Here is a 20,219-nt window from a genome sequence, read left to right as displayed (position 1 = left end):
ATTACTGTACCAGGATACAATCAGCCAAGAATATAGTGTTAAAGCAGTGTTACGATGAAAAAAGTGATTACTGTTACATTTACTGTACTGTTCAGGAAGTGTGAAAGTACCATATGTACAGGAAAAGGGAAACACTTGAGCACCTTAGCTTTTGTCTTTATTCAAGACACATTCTTCAGTGATGAGACCCACTAATCCCCCACCCCAACAATAGGTGACGTGACATCACATCAGAAGGTCAGTAGTGTAACACTAGACCACTAATCCCCCACCCCACCTCCATCGCAAGTGTTAAGGTGTAAAAAGTGAATACAGTTGCGTATTACGTTCCTCAGAGTGTGCCTACTGTAGGCTCAAGACAACAGCATCTGTGGTGAGTACAGTAGTAGTATACTGTACAGTACATTATTTTGTTTATTTACAAAACAGCTACTCCCCGACTTACGACAGGGTTAATCCAGGTCGTAAGTCGAAATGGTCGCAAGTCGAAAATGCAAAAAATAATACATATAAAATCTAAAATGAAATACAGTGCAGTAAAAGTGATCAATAATGAAGAAAGGATACAGTGTTACTGTGCACCTACCTCTAATGTAGTCAGCTAAATGCACACGGGGCCCCCATAATTTTCTATTTACAGGTATACATGGAGACTATATTAATTGGATGAAGCAGAGGAGGAGACAGGGCTGGGTGGGTCATCAATGTCGCTTTCTTCAGACAGGTTTATGTACTGTGGAAACTTGCTGGTTGAAGGTATTGGATCATCTTGAGGGAGTGAAGAGGCAGCACTGGTGGGGCATGAGGAGACAGCACTGGGGGACTTCTTAAAATAGATGTCCAATTTAGACTGCACAGTTTGCTTTTTCTTTTCATTATAAATTTCTCTGTAGCAAGCAAGTGCATCTTGGATCATTCTGTCAACTTTGGCATAACGCTCATAATTTTGATCCATGCCATCAAACATTTGCATTCCTTTATTAATTGTAGCAAATGCCTCTGCCATTTGTTTCACTGAAAACTTTTTGGGGGGTGCAGGTTCTTCTTCTACATTTTGTCTCTCTTCTTCCTCTGCATTTTCTGTGCATCTAGTTCAATAAGATCCTCGTTACTGAGCTCTTCTGCTACACTTTCAACCAACTGTTCAACATCTTCATTATCAATTTCTAACTCCAGCTGTTTACCTAACTCCACTATCTTGTTACTAATATCCAGAAATAACTTCATTTCATTAAATCCTTTGAAACTGTTCACATATCTTTTCAGGATTTTCTTCCATATTCCATTCATGCAATGTTTTGTAACCTGATCCCATGCTGCACTAATGTTCTTTATACATGACAAAATGTTGTACTCCTTCCAAAACTCTCTGAGCATTTTCTCACCTTCAGTAGCAGCAACAGCCTGAGCGAAGGTCGTACATAAACAATTAGCTTTAAAACCTGCAATAGCACCTTGATCCATGGGTTGGATGACGGAGGTAGTGTTAGGTGGAATGTAGACAACCTTAACATCAGGGTGCATGTCGTCCAGGTGTGGTGGGTGTCCCGGAGCATTATCCAAAATTAACAAAATCTTGAATGCAATCCCTTGTTGCAGACAATACTCCTTGGCTCAAGGAATGAAACAAGTCATGAACCAATCCTCAAACAGTACTAGGGTCATCCAGGCTTTCTCGTTACTTTGATAAAACACTGGCAGTGTGTGCTTGCTGACATGTTTAAAAGTCCTGGGGTTCTCTGAATGATAGATCAGGAAGGGCTTTAGCTTGAAACCAGCTACATTCCCCCCCAACAGAAGTGTAATTCGGTCCTTGAATGCCTTGAACCCTGGGATTGTTTTCTCCTCTTTGTGGATGTATGTCCGTTCAGGCATGCGCTTCCATAATAATCCAGTTTCATCCACATTGAATATTTGCTCAGGCAAATAATTTCCCTCCACGATGACATGATCTAGCTCCTCCTTAAAAGCTTCGGCAGCACCAACATCAGCACTAGCTGCCTCTCCACTCACCTTAACATTGTGTAAACTGTAGTGGTTCTTAAATCTGTCAAACCAGCCATAACTTGCTCTGAAGGTTTGGTCGCACTCATCTCCTGCCTGCTCCTTCAGGCTTTCGAAAAGGCTTCTTGCCTTAGCCTGTAGGGTTAGAAGGCTTAAGGGTACATGCTTTTGTATCTGGTCTTCCATCCATATCACAAGTAATTTTTCCATCTCATGAATAGGACCTTGTCTTTTCTTCGTTATTATAGTTCCCTTTATTGGTGCTGATCCTTTCACTACCTCACGAATACGTTCCTTGTCCTACAAAATAGTAGATATGGTCCAGTGCGAGAAGCCTAGGTCGCGTGAAATGGTTGCTACAGTTTTTCCATTTTCATACTGTATTATTATCTTCATTTTCGTTTCAAAAGTAATTGACTGTCTCCTTTTCTTCTGAGCAGTACCAGCACTCTCACTTCTACGCTTTCCAGTCATTCTAAAGTGAATTAGATACGAAAATAATGTCAGTACACAGCGTGATCAATTGTGGAAACAACGACAGCCAAACACCAACTAAGCGCTCTACGGCGTGGGTGCTGTAGCCACGAGGCGACCCAAGCCATGCGACGCTCTCATATGGGACGGAAACGTTTCGGTCTAGAAAATACGCATGTCATTTGAAAAAAATTTTGGTACCGACTGCGGCAGTCGTATGGGCGGGTGGTCGTACCGACTAAGGCAGGTCGTAAGTGCGGGTGGTCGTAGGTCGTAAGTCGAGGAGTAGTTGTATATTGTATGTGACAGAGGTGTTTGCGTAAATAAATACACCTCCATGCTGGATGTGTAGTTTAGACTCGGGGAAAACTTCTCCCCCGTGCTAAGTGGAAAATCCCACTATCTTGGCTGTGACACACAGTTCTATTCAGGCCTCGCACGTCTGTATCTTAAAGATTTTTTTTTCACTGCAATTATTTAACCAAACTTTTAGATAAACTATTTGGGATTATTTTGGTTAAAAAAATGTTGTTTGTAACTTAATTAGCACTAATTTTATAGACTTGGTATCAACATTTCTTATGAGATTCAAGTCCTCATCGTTAATATTGTGTCAAAATATATTGTTTATGGATCTTTTATTCAAACAGTCTTGTAGATAATGTATTCAGGGTCATTATGGTACCAAATTAACCTCTCTAACACATAATGAACAGGTGCTGTGAATTAAAGTTTGTACCAGTACACTTTTTCGCTAGCCATAAATATTTTCACTCGTGCCCTCGGTCAAAATGTAATGGGAGAGTGTTTGTGTGTTAAAGATGAGAGGATGAGGAGATGCATAATTTAGACTGTTGGAAAACTTTCCCTAGCACCAAGAAATATTCTGGGGATGTGGGATAGTGTCTGTCCATGCAAGATGCAAAGTTTAGACTCTCGGAAACATTTCCTAGTACAATACCTGGGAAAATTCAGGGGATGTGGGATTTTTTCAGGGTTTGAGAGAGTCATCTCGTTACCCTAAAAGCTCTCATCCCTGGAAGACTTCCACACCAATTATTCCAGCTAACGGGGATATTTCTGTTTATATAAATGTATATTATATTTAGATACCTGTACTGGGTTGTATTATAAATTTATTAAATTACTGTACAGTAGTATTATAAAAAAGGATATTAATATGAAAACTATTGGTGAGAAATTTCATGTGAGTACACATTCAAGATTATATTGAAGTGCATTCCTGCTCTTGTAGTAAACTTTCAATGAAGAGAGCTGTTGCTCAAGGACTACAGTCAAAAGTATGTGCCATAACAAGTACTTGCCATCACTAGCTATGTCTTTGGGTAAATGTTTTCCAATGTCCAGTCAACCAAGTACAGTACTATCCATTGTAGATATTAGACCATGTTACATATAAAATACATTTTAATTTGTTTTTGCAGATGTCCCTTGTAAAATAAGATTCCCAGTGTAATTTCTTCAAATAAAACCTCTTTATGTTGAGAGAGTGAGGATGAATAAACAATTGTTATGGTGAGATTTAAAAAAAAAATGAGTTCAAGTTTATGTTATCAAATAAAAATGGTAGAGTGAATAAGTAATTGAATTAGTTATTTATTGATGTATGGATAAATCAGTGAATATTGGCAAAAGGGTGAATAGTTGGGTGGATGACTGGGTCCAGGTGAGCAGATGTGAGTGTGATAATATAGTTTGAGCGATGGGTGAGTCAATTTGAGAGGTAAGAGGAAGAGGAGAAATGTGTTTGAGCTTTAAATTTTCTCATTTACTGGTACTGTACATAAACAAGTGTGTGTGTTTATGCGTGCATGTGTGTGTGTGTGTGTGTGTGTGCGTGTGCGCGTGCGTGCGCGTGCATGTGTGTGTGTGTGTGTGTGTGTGTGTGTGTGTGTGTGTGTGTGTGTGTGTGTGTGTGTGTGTGTGTGTGAAATCTCTTGTTTTCATGTTGTGAATCTTACATATAATACGAAATACATGTCGGCATAATACTGGTGCTGTATAATAATGTGCTAGTGTGTTTCCATATAGGTTCTGTCTGTCACTAATGTCTATGAAAGCTCTACATGTGTATAATATGCACACACACACACACACACACACAGGTATATGCGTATTGGAATATTCTCATAAGGAATTTTTTTTGCCTTTTTATAGTTGTATTTTAGGTTCAAAAATCTTTTAAGTATATTTATGTTAATACACATAAGACTTGGGTAATGAGAAGCGGTTTAACAAATTTCTCCTTACAGTTGGTCACCACGATGAGAGTGAGGAGGAAGCTGGATGGATTGAGGGTGTGGCCATCCTTATTTCTGTGGCAGTTGTTGTTTTTGTCACAGCCTTTAATGACTACACAAAAGAAAAACAATTTCGGGGCCTACAAAACCGCATTGAGGGCGAGCACAAATTTACTGTTATTCGTGGAGGAGAAGTTCAGCAGATTGGAGTGGGAGATATTGTCGTCGGTGATATTTGCCAAGTAAGAGTCTACTACTCACTGTTTTTAAAGAGAGAAAAAACTGTCCCTCTCTGTTTGTTTCTTCAACAACTATATACAGGATACTGTACTCATTATAGCAGGGGCTGTGGCTCCACCTCATCTGTATAGTGCTTATTTTTATTTTCTTTATTTTTTATTATTTACTTATATATATTTTTTTTGCACTGCTCTTCTTCATTTCATTCTCTTATGAAGGGATGTTCCTCACACATACACTTGCTCCAATATCTGATCCATCTTCATTTTAATTTAGTGTATTCCATGTATGACATGGGTGTCCTTCCCTAAATATACTTTTATTTATTTTATTCACAAACATTCTTTGTGCATGTCTACTCTATTATTACACAATTGTATCCTACTTTGTATAATATCTTAACATCTTACTATGTACAATCAAAGACAAAAGTCGTGTCGCGGTTTTGTCCGAAGAATAAATATAACTTGTGAAACATTATGAGAGACCCCTACCACAAGGTAAAGCGCACCAAATGTTTAGCTCTTTGGCGTATGTTTTCACCAGATTTCACGACATGACTTTTGTCTTTCATCGTACATATTAGACCTCATTACATCACTACTTATCAGTATTGTATAATTATATATGGTAATACATCTTACCATATCATTACTTTATTGGATATGCATAATACATCTTATGTCACTCCTTTGAGGTTATGATATTATTTTTACTAATTCTTCTTTTCTTCACTTAATCCATTACTACATATGACAAACATGAATAAGTGATTGTTTTTATGGTAGCTGTTTCAGATGTTTGTCACTGCAAATCACTTTTCTGTATCATATCCACAAGTTACTGATGTATACAGGTTTAATTGCTCCAGTGTGAATAATCAGTGTTACATACATGTATGTTAGAATGTTAAGAGGAAAGATGAAAAGGGTTGAAAATTATGTTAGTTTTAGATAGATATGCCTTAATACAATGTACTTGCTGGGAGGCAATTGTTGGGTTTAAAGAATGCAGTAGGACACTGTAGGAGAGAAAAGTGGTGTGTGGTAGTAGTAGTTGTTGAAGAGTTTGCAAGATTTTCATTGCTTTAACAAGGAACATTCATTTAATTGAACTCGGTAAGTAGTCAGAATTTAACATCTTGTTTCTAGTGATAATGGTGGATTGTCATGTACATTCGGTATTTCACATCTGTTCTAAATCCAGAATATTAAATTTAGGAAATAGGAAAATTTTGAGATTTTTTTTTTTTTTAGAATTTAAGGCTGCGTTTACACCAAACTAGTTAAGTCGAGTCAAGACGAGTCATAATGCTACATGACTCGCCATTCCAGTTCACATTAATATATATGTATTTTTGCAGAATCAGTTCACACCGGGAGAGTCGACTCAAGTTGAGTTGAGTTGATTCATGTATGTGGCCGGACCCATTTTTTCATCAGTCATCACGAGTCAGTTGTGGTGTGAACAGCATATCATGCAGCTGGAGGATTTAATAATTACAGTTCGTGAGCTCCTCGCTCTCTGTGCTAATTTAATTTGTCTGGATGGTTCACCAAGTCTGGGAATAAATGACTAAAGGCACCAAAATCTGGTCTTTTGGTGTTGACTTCATGTAACCACATTCGGTTTCTCCTCCTCCTACGCTGCCAAACCCACAATTGAACATATAATTCAACGAGAGAATATGTGTCCATACTGCTTGAAATCGTGCTGGGTACCGACAAACTTGACTCATTTTTACTCTTTTGGTGTGAATGGGAATGAGTCAAATGACTCTAATGACTCGCCTCAACTCAACTCATTTGGTGTAAATGCATCCTTAAGGTAGGAAGCTCAGTCAAGTCAGACGGATTTGATGGTAACACAGATGGCAGTATATGTCAGGCAAGTTCATTATAATGTTAGCATCATACCTGATACTTGCCTATGTCTCTCATGATCACCGGTGCCAAGGTAGGGGGTCATGTTATATTTGAGTTGATTTCAAAGAAACTAAGTGCTGGCTGTCATGCTACAGTACTTCATATTTCACACCATCTCATGATTTTTTATTCCATAAGCTTATTTACTCTTTGCTTTCATGTATTAAATGAAAAATGTAACTACTGCGATATCGTATTTTCCATTATTTTGTGCTGCATTAAATATTATGGATTTTTTTATGTTTACATTGTTAAACACTTTGTAATCCTACTGTACTGTTCTGTATACAGAGACTTTTTCCTGCTTCTGCTTGACATCACAGTAATCCCAGAATATTTTAAGAATTTTTCAGATACAGTATTACACCTCTCTTTTTTTTCTTTCCTCCAATTAAAGTTTTGTTTCTCATCTATGTTATGTTATTGGTAATGATATAATTATCTTCACAACTTGAATTGTATCATAAAACTGGGAAGGTATTTAAGGAAAAGAGCTAAATGTTAAACGGGGGCTGTCATTTAAGATTGTTTGAGGAAGCAGTTGCATAAAAGAAAAAGAAGTGCATGCATGAAACTATATTACTACAGTGTAAAAGAAACGATGTAAATGATAAATCAAGAAAAACATGATGTAGAGGTATGAGCTTGTTGAAAGTAGGAGGAAAGGTGTTTGAGCAGAGAGAGGGTAATGGTCTCAAGTTGGACAGTCATTGATTGGAAAAGAGGATTTTTAGAAAAGTACTTTGTATTGTATGTTTTGTGGACCAGATCTTTGCGATACTGTATAATTGTTATTACAATTAGATAATCCTAAATGTGATGCATGCCAGAATTTTTAATACAGAACAGACATAACAAATAGAGAAAGTGGAAAATACTAAGTAATATAAAATTTGATGTCGATATTTATAATCTAAAGTTGCCTGCCAAAATTCATACCAGGTTGCAAAGTAACACTATGCTTGTACAGTATAATTATAAACTGTGCAGTAGCCATATTCAGTAGTGGGGACAGAAATTACTGATAGGAGAAAAGAGAGTAGTACTGTACATATGCTGGATAGGGAGAAGTGTAACACATTACAGTGGTCCCTCGGTTAACGAACATAATTCGTTCCACAGAGCTGTTCGTTTACCGAAAATTTCGTTAACCGAATCCATTGTTTCGATGGGATATTAATTGGTTCCAGCTCACAGAAAAGTACATACAAAGTAAAAAAAAAAAAAATGCAGTTAAGTACACTTACTTTGAGGTGTGTATGTAGAAGGTTCCTGGTTGATGATGATGATGACGGGAATTAGACGTGGGGGGTGGAGGAGAAGGGAGAAGAGAAGGAAGTGTGTATGGATGAGAAATCACCTTTCAGGGGACCCATGCTTGATGCAGTAAGTTCACCAATAAAACTTTAAGTTCACTAGGTGTAATTCAAGATTATTTTGTTTAAATCAACACTGCACTGAGCTATATATTATCAATATGTTAACTAAATTTCAGAATGACCAATAATTTCAATGTTCAATGCAAAAATATTCAAGACCCCAACAAAATAGAGGTTCACTCCACTGTCAACAAAGCCCAACTGACGCCTGGTGGGTGAGTCAAGCGGCTGATGGGCGCACAAGAACTAGTTCCCTGTACTGCATATATTATCAATTTGTTAACTAAATTTTAAAATGACTAATAATTTTAATATAAAAAAAGGCAAAAATATGAAAGAGCACAACTTTCTTGATATTTACTCCACTGGAAATGAATGTAAACATAGAACAGGTTACTGAATTGGCGGACTAGCCCATCAGCTGATCACCTGATGCTCACAACAAAACGTGTTGTTCGTAAGGATTTTGTTAATCGAATTTTTGTTCGTTAACCGAATTGAAAATCCTTATGGGAGGTAATTCGCTAACCGAAATTTCGTTAATCGAACCGTTCGTTAACCGAGGGACCACTGTACTGTACTGCATGTAATTGTACAATGTGTGCTAGAATAGATGATTAGTGCATTATTGTTTGATTATTTTGTAAAGTACTTTTTTACTTTAGTTAGTTAGTAGGCAATTAGTTATGTATCAGGAATAGTTGTGAACCAACTTGTTAATAAGATTAAAATTCAGTGAAGCAAGGATATCATTTACATATTCATTGATAGGGTAGTGAGAGAAGTTCAGTTGATTACCTGGTACCTAGTATTGGTGGAAATGTAGAATTAGAATTAAACCCTGCTGTTGGGGAAAAAGTTCATAAATTTATCCTTGGTATGTACAGTATATTTAGGAGAACCAAATCTAAAATTACAGGTGATACTTAAAGAGTCTTGGGGGATCAGTAAGAAAAGATATTGATTGTGGATGTAAATAAAGTGAAGGTTGTGTTTTGTGTAAATAGGGAATCAAGTTTACAAAGTTTATTGGACTGACAAAGGAAGAAAATACCCAAAGTTTCTCTTTATTATTTTAGCACCTATATCATAAGAATATAAAAATGAGTTTAAGGTATGAGAGGGAGGGTACAGAAAGGTAAAACAGATATTGAAATTCAGAGATTTGTAATTCAGAAAAGGGAAAAATTTAGTGATTTGATGTGGTATGAATAGCTGGCAGGAAGGTTACAGTCTATTAGTACTGTACAGTCAGCCCTTAACATACGCGGGGGTTACGTAACAGAGATACCCGTGGATGTTACAAATCCGCGTATTTTTGCTGCCCCCTCCCCCCCCCCATGTCCTTATTTACCGTATATACCTGTGTGTAGTTCGAGTTTTTAAGACCAAATTATTTGGCAAAAAATTGGGGGTCGACCTCTAAACGGGTAATAGTTTCGTTAGGTTGAAAAATATTTACCAGTAACTACCAGTAAACAATGGAAATGATGCACCAACGCACCACCAGCTGTGAGTGTCGGTACAGTTGCCAGGGCAGATCTCTTGAGTCATCATAGCAAGCCCAAAGTAGCCAAATCCATGGTATGGTAGCACAGGACGATGTAAAACATAAAGTATTCATTTATTAAAGTTTATTTATAGATACTGGACATAAATTTTTGTTCATTACATTTGAAACATCAATCTTTGTTAATTAAATTTGAAACAAAAGAAAACTACGATACCGTATTTTCATTAAAATATTACATTACAAGTATATTTTACCTTAACTGTGACTGAATGAATATACGTATTCTCAGAAATAAATATGGAAATATAATATTTTTGCTGGAATGACGTACATATTACAGTGGAAAGTGGGATAAAATCATGACGAAAACAATTACTTTCGCTTTCTTTCGTTATTCAAAAGATTTTACCGTAATCGCTTTTCGAATGGTTTTCAGTTAAAAAACTGTTGTACTCGTACTGTATTACAATAATATTCTATCCTATCATTAGCCTTATAATCCCACAACTGAAAACCATTCGAAAAGGCGATTACGGTAACATCTTTTGAACGAAAGAAAGAGAAAGTCATTGCTTTCGTCACAATTTTATCCCACTTTCCACTGTAATACGTACATCATTTCAGCAAAAATATTACATTTCCATGTTCTCAGAAATAAATGGTAGTTTCGTTGAAATGTAATGTATAGTATTTAATATTAAAATGCAAAAATAGCTATAAAAACAATTAATACACCAGTAATGTACTGGCTGGCATCTCCACTCGTCCCTGCTCCCGCGTCCAAGGTCACCACTCCTCCCAACTCGCTCCCTCCTTCGCCTCCTCACCGTCACTACTGCCGACAACAAACACAAATGTTTTGTGAGTAACTGCACCTCCACTTCCTATGTACAGTACTGAACTGTACTGTGCTGTGCATTTTTACAAACAATAAACATGGCAAGAAAAGCTATTAAAAAAAAGAGATAAAAATTTCACTTTACTGTACAGTACCTATCCTCGGCGACAGGACGGGGGTCATCGTCACTCAATTCCATAACGGGTGGTGAAGTGGGGGCGACGGTGGATTCAGCTGCTTCCTCACTGCCGCCAGTGATTGATGGTGTTAAATCTCTCCTTCGGTGAGCAAAGAACATGGTGATGGGGAGTTGCCGTCTCTTTCTTTTCATTTCTTCCATGATGTTTTTGTATGGAGCAAAAACATCATCCATCCCTAGCATGAATTTCAGGGCACGCACCATGGAGGGGTCCATACTACAGGCCAGGTTTTTCAGTGCCTCAATATTCCTGGTCATCTCCCCCAACTTCTCCAACGTTATTTCTTGGTGCTCTTCCTCTTCCTCGTCCTCTTTCCCTTTCGCTTCCTCTTCCTTGCCTGAGTCTACTAACTCCTGTAGATCCTCCTCGGTCAGCTCAGTGTCGTGCTCTTCAATTAGCTCCCTAATCTCGTCCTCTGCCATGTCCTGGAAGCCTTCAGCAGCCACTTTCCTTGACAGTGCCAGGGTCTTTCTGAATATTTTCATTAAAATCCATCAAATTCATTCTCCTTGTCATCGTCTTAAGCACCAAACAGCTCCTCCCAGTCTTCTCCTTGAACAGGGCTAGAGGGTACGTGTTTTTCGAATCGTTTTCAATTAAAAAAATGTTACAGCACATGTATATTTTACCTAAACTGTGCCTGAATGAATATATTCTCAGAAATAAATGGAAGTTTTGCTGAAACATGATGTATTTCAATGTAAAATAGGATAAAATACATGACGAAAACAAGAGACTTTACCTAACCTTCCAATGTTCAAGAGATGTTACTCGTTTTTTTAATAGTTTTCGGTTAAAATACTGTTATATTACAATGATATTCTATTCATACTGTGCTTGATATACTACATTCACGGAAATGTAATATTTTTGCTGAAATGACGTATGTATTACAGTGGAAAGTGGGATAAAATCGTGACGAAAACAATGACTTTCGCTTTCTTTCGTTCAAAAGATGTTACCGTAATCGCTTTTCGAATGGTTTTTAGTTAATAAACTGTTGCATCACAAGTGAATTAGGATAGAATATTATTGTAATACAACAGTTTTTTAACTGAAAACCATTCGGAAAGCGATTGCGGTAACATCTTTTGAACAAAAGAAAGCGAGTCATTGCTTTCGTCACTTTCCACTGTAAGACGTACGTCATTTCAGCAAAATATTACATTTCCATATTCTCAGAAATAAATAGTAGTTTTGGTGAAACGTAATGCATTTCAATGTAAATTAGGATAAACTACATGAACACAAAAGACTTTACCTAACCTTCCGATGTTCAAGATATGTTACTCGTTTTTTTAGTAGTTTTCGGTTAAAATACTCTTATATTAGTGATTTTCTATTCATACTGTGCTTGATATAATACATTCACGGAAATGTAATATTTTTTTCAACTACAATGCTGATGTCAACACAAGCGTGGTTACAGCGAGACTGACTGACTGAGTGAGGGAGAGCTATGCGTGTGTGTGTGAGGTTGCGGGAGCAGGCGGTGTCCCGTGTTCGGTGCCGCGCGCAAGTTGAATGGCGGGCGATTTGAATGTACTTCAATTACTTCAATGTACAGAATATTCCTCCGGCGGGGCAATCCGCGTATTTGCAAATCCGTGTATGCCAAACCCGCGTATGTTAATGGCCGACTGTATTTAGATTGGCACTCTTCTCTACTGTATGTTAATGATACATTTATTGAGCAGTTGGTACAAAGATTGCTGACACTTGAGACAGCCATTTAAGAGGTGGATTTGGAATTAGAAAAATAAACAGAAAAAATGTATTACACTCTATAAAAATTTATTTAGGAGGAGACTGAGCTTTGTGATGTGTTATTGTAGGAACTGGTCTGCTATGTTATGTACATGACTTGTCTGTATGATGTGTTAATGAAGGGATTAGAATATTGTACTCTTTTTAAGAATTTATTTTTAGTATCTTTTTTTACACTGGGAAGGCATTATAATCAACAGTGACCTCTATTCAAATTTGACATGCCTAGTTCACCCTGGAAAAGAAAGATGAAAATATTTGGTAAGGGTTGAGTGAATGTTAAAATGTTTTGAGGTGTACTGGTAGGTGGATTAAAGATAAAGGAAGGAATTCCATTAATACGAAATGTGAGGAATGAAAAAGTGAATGATGTTAAAGCTTAACGTAGGGGAACTTTGAGTAAGTTCAGTGTGATAAAGAATAAATTGTGTATTTTAAAGAAAGTCAGTAGAAGGTCTTGGTATATAAAGGTACGGTAATGTGGAGGAGGATTGTGCATAAACTACTTAATTCAATAGCATAAAAAAGTTGAACATAAAATTATTGTAATATTGTTATCATAGTGCATATACTTTTTATTAGGATTAAAATAGTATAACATGAGTAGTTACAGAGGCAATAGTAGTGTAGAGCATTATGTTTGTGATGACAAATTTTATTTTTATCAACTTATTCCTTCCTCCATTGCCAAATAATTCAGAGAGAATATGAAAGTGGAACATGTCAATAAACTACTGTTTATTAATTCCATCATTAAGGACTTGATGAAGAATACAAAAACCTTGATGCGGTGGCCAAGATATAAAGTGATGTTTGAGGACTTAATTCAAAAGGAGTATTTATTGATTTATTGTATATTTTTCATTAAAACAATGACTCTACATAAACATAGGTTGCTAAAGAAAGTCAGATAAATTAATTGTAATGTGTAGAATGCATTTTTGTATACTTTATACATAATGCCATCAACTGAGTTAGGTTCACTTGAGAGTTTGTGCTTGTTGACATTTAATAATTATATGGTACTTCATAATATACATTACTTGGTCTTTATAATATTATTTTTAAAGCTTTTGATAATTTTGAATATATGTTTTCGTTAAAGTACTATGATTTACAGTTTTTAAATCTTGCCGTATTTCTAATTGTGTTCGCCAGTCACCTCCAAATTTCACTTCGCCCCAGGGATTATTTGAGCGTAGACTTTGTCGTATGAGATCAAACACTTTCAGTAATCAAGGCTTTATTCAACTCATAAATCCATATACATCTGCAACAGAACAAAACAAAACCCAATCAGAACAAGAGAATATTTGGAGTAAAGGTAAACAGACATAATTTATTCCATAATATGACATTCACCCCTGCCAACATAATCAATCAAACATCATAGCCGTATCGCTGGGGTTCTCTTCGCTGTCGAGTAGAATGGCGAAGAGGTAACTCCTGCATGATACTAGGATTCAGCTATGTCGTCCCGGTATCTCCCTCTGCAGCAACTCCAATGTTTCTGGCTCCACTGAAGGTGAGGTTGATCCAGCAGAGATGTCTGAGGATGAGGTTCCACCAGGGCTTGGAGCAAGATCACAGAGGGAAACTGAAGATTCATGTCCATCTGGATACTTGATGTGTGCAAGCATTGGGTTAGCCTCGAGGAGCTCCACCTCATCAATAAGAGGGTCACCTTTGCTGAGCGGACGAATCGGTGTAAGAAGACAGTGACCTGGAGTCGTTAGCCATGTTGGCAGGGATATACCCTGACAAGATCTTCATGGAAAATTAAAAAACCTCTCATGTGGAGTCACGTTGATGGCTGTTGAGAGCAGTGATCTAATGGAGTGGAGTGCTTCAGGTAGGAGAGCCTCCCATTCAGTATCTGGAACATCTAGAGATTTGGCAGCTAAACATATGGACTTCCAGTGTATGCCATTGTACCGTTCTATTTGACTGTTTCCTGTTAGGTGGTAAGGTGTAGTTTTGTTGGACGCCACTCCATGACTAGTGAGATGAGATTTCACTTCACGAGATATAAATGCACTTCCTCGATCAGAGTGGACAAAACTCACCATACCACAAAGCGAGAAGATGGTGTCCAGACATCTGATGACAGTTGAGGATGTCATGTCAGCACATGAAATAGCAAAGGGAAATCTGGAATATTCATCCACAGCAGTGAAGAGATATGAGTTTCTCGTGCATGATGGAAGAGGACCTTTGAAATCAATGCTCAGTCTATCCATTGGTTGAGTAGCTTTGATAAGGGTATTTTCACTAGGCCTGTGAAATGTTGGCTTGATTTCAGCACATACACGACAAGTTGAACAGACCTTTTTCACATCCTCTGTAGAAAATGGGAGGTTCTTTGTCCGGACAAAATGAAGCATTCTGCCAACTCCCGGGTGGCAGAGCCCTTCATGGATGACAGGGAGGTTTGACGATGAAATGGGTCCGCAGAACGCTTGGGTGAAAGTGTCAGGAGCAACGTTGTCTCTACCTGGCCGATACCAAATGGAATAGCTGAAACAAGCTAGTTTGAGCCGCCACCCTTGTATCTTGTCATTCTTCCCTTTAGTCCTCCTACGACTGTCAAGCATAAATGCAACTGATCGCTGGTCAGTAACAATGGTGAAGTACCATCCCAACAACAGATAAGACCACTTTCTCACCGCTTCAATAATTACAGTTGCCTCCTCCTCAACAGGAGGATAGTGATCTCATTGCCAGATAACATCCGAGACATGAAGGCTAGTGGCCGACCAGCTTGATTCAAAGTAGCAGACACGGCCACATCTAATGCATCACACTCCACAACAAATGGGATGGCATGGTCAATGCTATTTAGGGCAGCTTCCCCAAGCAGTTTCTTCAAGTCATCAAATGCTGTGAGCGCTTCAGGGTCCAGAGGAAAAGATTTAGCCTTGTAGAGAGGCCGTGCATTTGTCTGAAAACTCCGGGATCCACTTAGCGTAAAAAGCAAACATACCAAGTACACGTTGAAGAGCCGATCGGTTTGTAGATGGTGGAAGTTCTTGCAGTGGTTTTTAGCCTTTCAGGATCTGGTTTGATTTGACCATTTCCAAGTTGATAACCCATAAGATTGATCGATGTTGCTGATATTGTAGATTTGGATGTATTGAATGTCAGCTTCCTTTCCTCAGCAGCAGCAAGAAATTTCTCAAGATTTGCATCATGTTTTTTCTGATCCCGACCACCTATGGTAATATTGTCAAGGTAGGGAAATGTGTCACATAGATTCTCCTTCTCCACGAACTTGTCTATGACTCTTTGAAAAACGGCAACACCATTAGTGCCACCAAATGGTTCACGTGTGAATTGATACAGTCTGCCATTTGCTTCAAATGCTGTAAAGGGTTTATCAGACTCGCTTATGCGTGGTTGATGGTATGCGCTCTTTAGATCAAATGTTGAGAACACGTGGTACTTCGCAAGAGTGTTGACCATGTTTTCAATGTTTGGCAATGGATATGCGTCGAGATTGGTGTAAATGTTCACCGTAGAAGAGTAATTGATGCACATTCATTTTCTGTGACAGCCTGAATCATCTCTTGCAATCATCACCTGTGCACGCCAAGGTGATGTGCTTGACTCTGTGATGCCTTTGGACAGTAAGCGTTGTATTTCTTTGGTAATGAACTTTTGGTCATCATGGCTAAACTTCCTAGATTTGGTGGCTATCGGTTTTGCATCTCCTCGCATGTTTGCAAATAACAGTGGTTCTGACATACCTGCTGATGCCAGGCTACATACAGGCTTGTTACCAATGTTGGAAATCTTGAGCTCAGGTCTGGGTCCTCCATACTCTATGGTAACTGAGGAGTGTTGTTTTGGGAAATCTGTTCCGAGAATAACATCACCACAAAGATTCTCAATGGCGCCAGATGTGTGTTTGGATAATGACTGTCATTCTTATAGAGATCCACCGTACATTCACCTATCACAGAAGTCGTTGAGGAAGACATTGCCAGGGTTATACTTTGGGAAACGGGTTTGATGTGAAGCTTAAGCCGATGGGCCACTCTCTTGTCAATGAAACTTTCAGAACTTGCCAAGTCAATAAGGCCGGAGATTCGTCTTCCATTTACCTTTAAGTTTCTAGCAGAGCGATTCAAGCAATGGGGAACAGCAGCTGAGATGGCACAAAGAGTAGGAGATGAAATTGATGCTGTGACATGTTTCTTACCCTTAGTTTGACAGACTTTTGCCCAGTGCCTTCTTTTTCCACATGAAGAGCAATCACTATCTTTAGCTGGACATCTCGCCTGTAAATGAAGACTGCCACCACAAAACCAATATCGTTTCTTAGTGGTCATACTAGCAAGTGTTGAGTCCTCAACTGGACATATATCTTGTTGATTAGTGTACGGTGACGTAACAGTTTCCTCCACACATCCTGAAGCTGCTGCAATGACAGGGCCTAGTGGCTGGAAGGCTTCCAAAGTACACTGTGCAAGGTCCAAGGCTCTAACTTGATCAAAGGCTTGAGAGAGTGTGAGAGCCTGATTTTCCAATAGTCGTTGACTTATATTTGCAGAAGACATTCCGTCGATGAAGGCATCCCGTACTAACTCTTCACGATATTCTTCGGCTGTGACAGCTTTTAGAGTACAATCTTTGCTGAGTCTGTGCAAGTCGCGAAGAAATTCATCCAGTGTTTCGGAAGAATGCTGACGTCTTGTGGCGAGCTGGTGTCTGGTGAATATCTCATTTTTCTTTATCACATACACCTTTTCCAACATTTGTATAGCTGTTTCAAACTCCGTAGCATCAGCAAAGTATTCATACACAGTAGCAGACACATATTTTGTCAAACATCGTAGTTTGTCAGGTGATCTGTCTCCACACTCATCAATAAAGTTTTCAGAGGTTTTATGCCAATGCTTGTATTCCTTCTCAGCAGCTGGGGAATTTGGATCAACACCAAGCTTGTCGGGGCAGAGTATGCGTTCCATGTTGCTAGTAGAATATGAGTTGAATAAATTGTTGTATGAGATCAAATACCTTCAGTAATCAAGGCTTTATTCAACTCATAAATCCAATATATCTGCAACAGAACAAAACAAAACCCAATTAGAACAAGAGAATATTTAGAGTAAAGGTAAACACAAAAATAATTTATTCCATAATATGACAGACTTATCATCACATTCAGTGATTATGAGGTCGTGTTAATTATTTTAGATATTGGTCAGTACAGTGCAGTAATTTTGAAAGGTTTACTTTTGTAAGAATGAACCAGTTTATATGTCTTTAGTTGTAGTACATACCAGGTATCTTTCCTTCTGCACTTCATTCCATTTCATGGGTATGGTGTCCTCAGCATTGTATGCTGCTGCCTATTTAACCTGTTTAATAGAATTTAAAATTTTCTTTGATAAGAAGTACATAAAGGTAATAGTAAATGTACAGTAGTACCCCGATTTACGCGGTCAATTGAACCCACAGGGTACCGCGGAAAGTGAACAACAGAACATATGGGATTAATTCCAATAGAGACTGGCCCGACCCTAAACTCCACTTTTTCAGACACAATACCTATGTTGTAGTAAAAATTACATCTTAATTTTATGATGGTATGCACTCACAATTAATAATTAAGAGAAATATCAATAATATTAGTTTTTTTAACACTTACATGAGTAGAAAAGATGGCTGGGCACACAGGGATGGGGGGGTTGGTTCCGAGGCAGAGGGCAGATTATTGGCCCTCACCTGTATCACTTGTATCAATTGTATCACTATCCACCACATAGGCTTGCAGGGCCTCTTTGTCAAACCCCTCAAAGTCCATATAAGTCCATATCCTCACTATCACTGACTTAGGCCGGCTGTGGTGGGTGGCGGGTGAAGAACTCAGTAATGTTTTGATGACTGGGCGACCTTGTGCGCATCCTGCCCGCGCCGCTTCCCGCGTATATGAGTAGATGCACCGCGGAAAGTGAAAGTTCGGTTCTGGCGAGGCACCGCGTAAATGAGAAATCGCGGAAAGTGAAAGTTCGGTTCTGGCGAGGCACCGCGTAAATGAGAAATCGCGGAAAGTGAAACCGCGTAAAGCTGGGTAATACTGTAATTTGAGCTAGTATGGACATGTGGAGGATTGGTGATGTGGTGAAGGAGATTTATGATGATGCAGCTTGATGTTGGAGGAGAGAGATAATTAAAAAAATAAATAAACTTTGTCCATCTGCCAAGGTATGGGAGTATGTCAGTGGAGGATACCAGATAAATGGCAGAGAACACAGGTATGAAAATCTGTCATTAAAGGGTACCCAATGAATGCAAGAGGGCCACAGATAGTGGAAAATAGATTCTTATGAAAGTGGAAGAGAGAATGGAAATAAATGTCACTCATGAAGCAGCTTGGTTAAGAAAGTCAGTGGATATGAACAGTTCCATTCAGGTGATGGGGAGGGGTTTTATGTACTTTGTCTCACTCAGCGTTAGTCAAAGAAACAGTATGTGGATATTATATGTGTTTCTTTTGAAGCTTGCTTCACTGTATTAATTCAGAATGATTAAGTTTGAATATGAAAAAGAAGTACGTTCAGTAGAAACATTTTATTGAAATTTTCCTTGATTTTGTTTCCATTGTTGTAGTGTTTCAACAGTATCTCTAAGTTGTAGCATAATCATTCATCTAGGTATATAAGGATGGTGGAAAAGGAATACAAGCCTTTGAATATTTTAAATAATATTTTCATACGGAATGGTTGCTTTGCTCTGAAAGTATGCTTAGTTGAGATGCTATTCCTTTGACAATGTGATTGTGAGGACAAATTATTTAAATTAACATTGATTTAATGGAGGAAGATAAAAATAAAATCTGATTTGTGTTTGGTGTAAATCCTTAATTTTTTCTTACTCAGCCATTGGAATAAAGTACAAAAATAGTACAATCATTATCAACTTTATCATTTATACTCTATAAATTTAGATTGAGGAATATTCATGAAATGTATTCTTTGTCATTGAAAAATTAAATTGCCATTGTTTTGTTCTTCATGAAACCTGATCATTGTTAGACTGTTCATAGGCGTGTAGAATTGTCATGAATTTTCTTGATCAAAAATTTCAAAACAACTTTTGTATAAAGTTATATTTTTATTGTACATGAGTTAAGAACCCAGCAGGTACTGTTGAAAATATTTGTGAAGAAATCTGCCTGCTAGTTTGGATCACTTCGGAAATTTGCTACCTCTGGTGTCATCGGAGAAGAAGGGTGTGTCAAGCAAATGCAAATTGTCTTTTTTTATGCATAAATTTAGATTTGTTATACCTGTGCATACATAGGTTGTATTTCTTATTTAATATTTTACAGAAACTTTCCTTGTTTTCCATTATTGTGAAGATGATAAACAGTAGAAAAAATGTATGGTGCATCTGTAGTATTTTACATTGATTCATATTAACTACCTTATGCTTTTGTGGATTGAGATTCTCTGGCCTATAAGACAAGGATTTAATGTTTCTTTGGCTTTAGTAAGACAACAGATAGCCAGCTTTATCAATATCACATGTAGAATTGTAAAACTGACATTGGACCTTTACTAAATTAACAGTAAAAGTTTAGTTTGAAGCCTTTGTACTTTGATGTTCTTGA

The 20,219-nt window shown here is 37.9% G+C and overlaps 1 protein-coding gene across 8 annotated transcripts in view; it reads left to right on the top strand.

Moving 5' to 3' along the window:
• The window catches only part of LOC121877511 (plasma membrane calcium-transporting ATPase 2-like), a 155,015-nt gene that overhangs the window by 41,156 nt on the left and 93,640 nt on the right, over positions 1 to 20,219 (top strand). For all 8 annotated transcript variants that reach the window (XM_042383389.1, XM_042383461.1, XM_042383318.1 and 5 more), the window contains one exon: positions 4,752 to 4,981. In XM_042383389.1, coding sequence (XP_042239323.1) covers positions 4,752 to 4,981 — 230 coding nt within the window. The remainder of the gene's footprint in view (positions 1 to 4,751; positions 4,982 to 20,219) is intronic.

The sequence above is a fragment of the Homarus americanus genome, unplaced genomic scaffold (assembly GCF_018991925.1).
Source record: "Homarus americanus isolate GMGI-L3 unplaced genomic scaffold, GMGI_Hamer_2.0 scaffold51859, whole genome shotgun sequence".
NCBI lineage: Eukaryota > Metazoa > Arthropoda > Malacostraca > Decapoda > Nephropidae > Homarus > Homarus americanus.
Note: the sequence above shows the minus strand (reverse complement) of the source record. Positions and strands in the feature narration are given on the sequence as shown.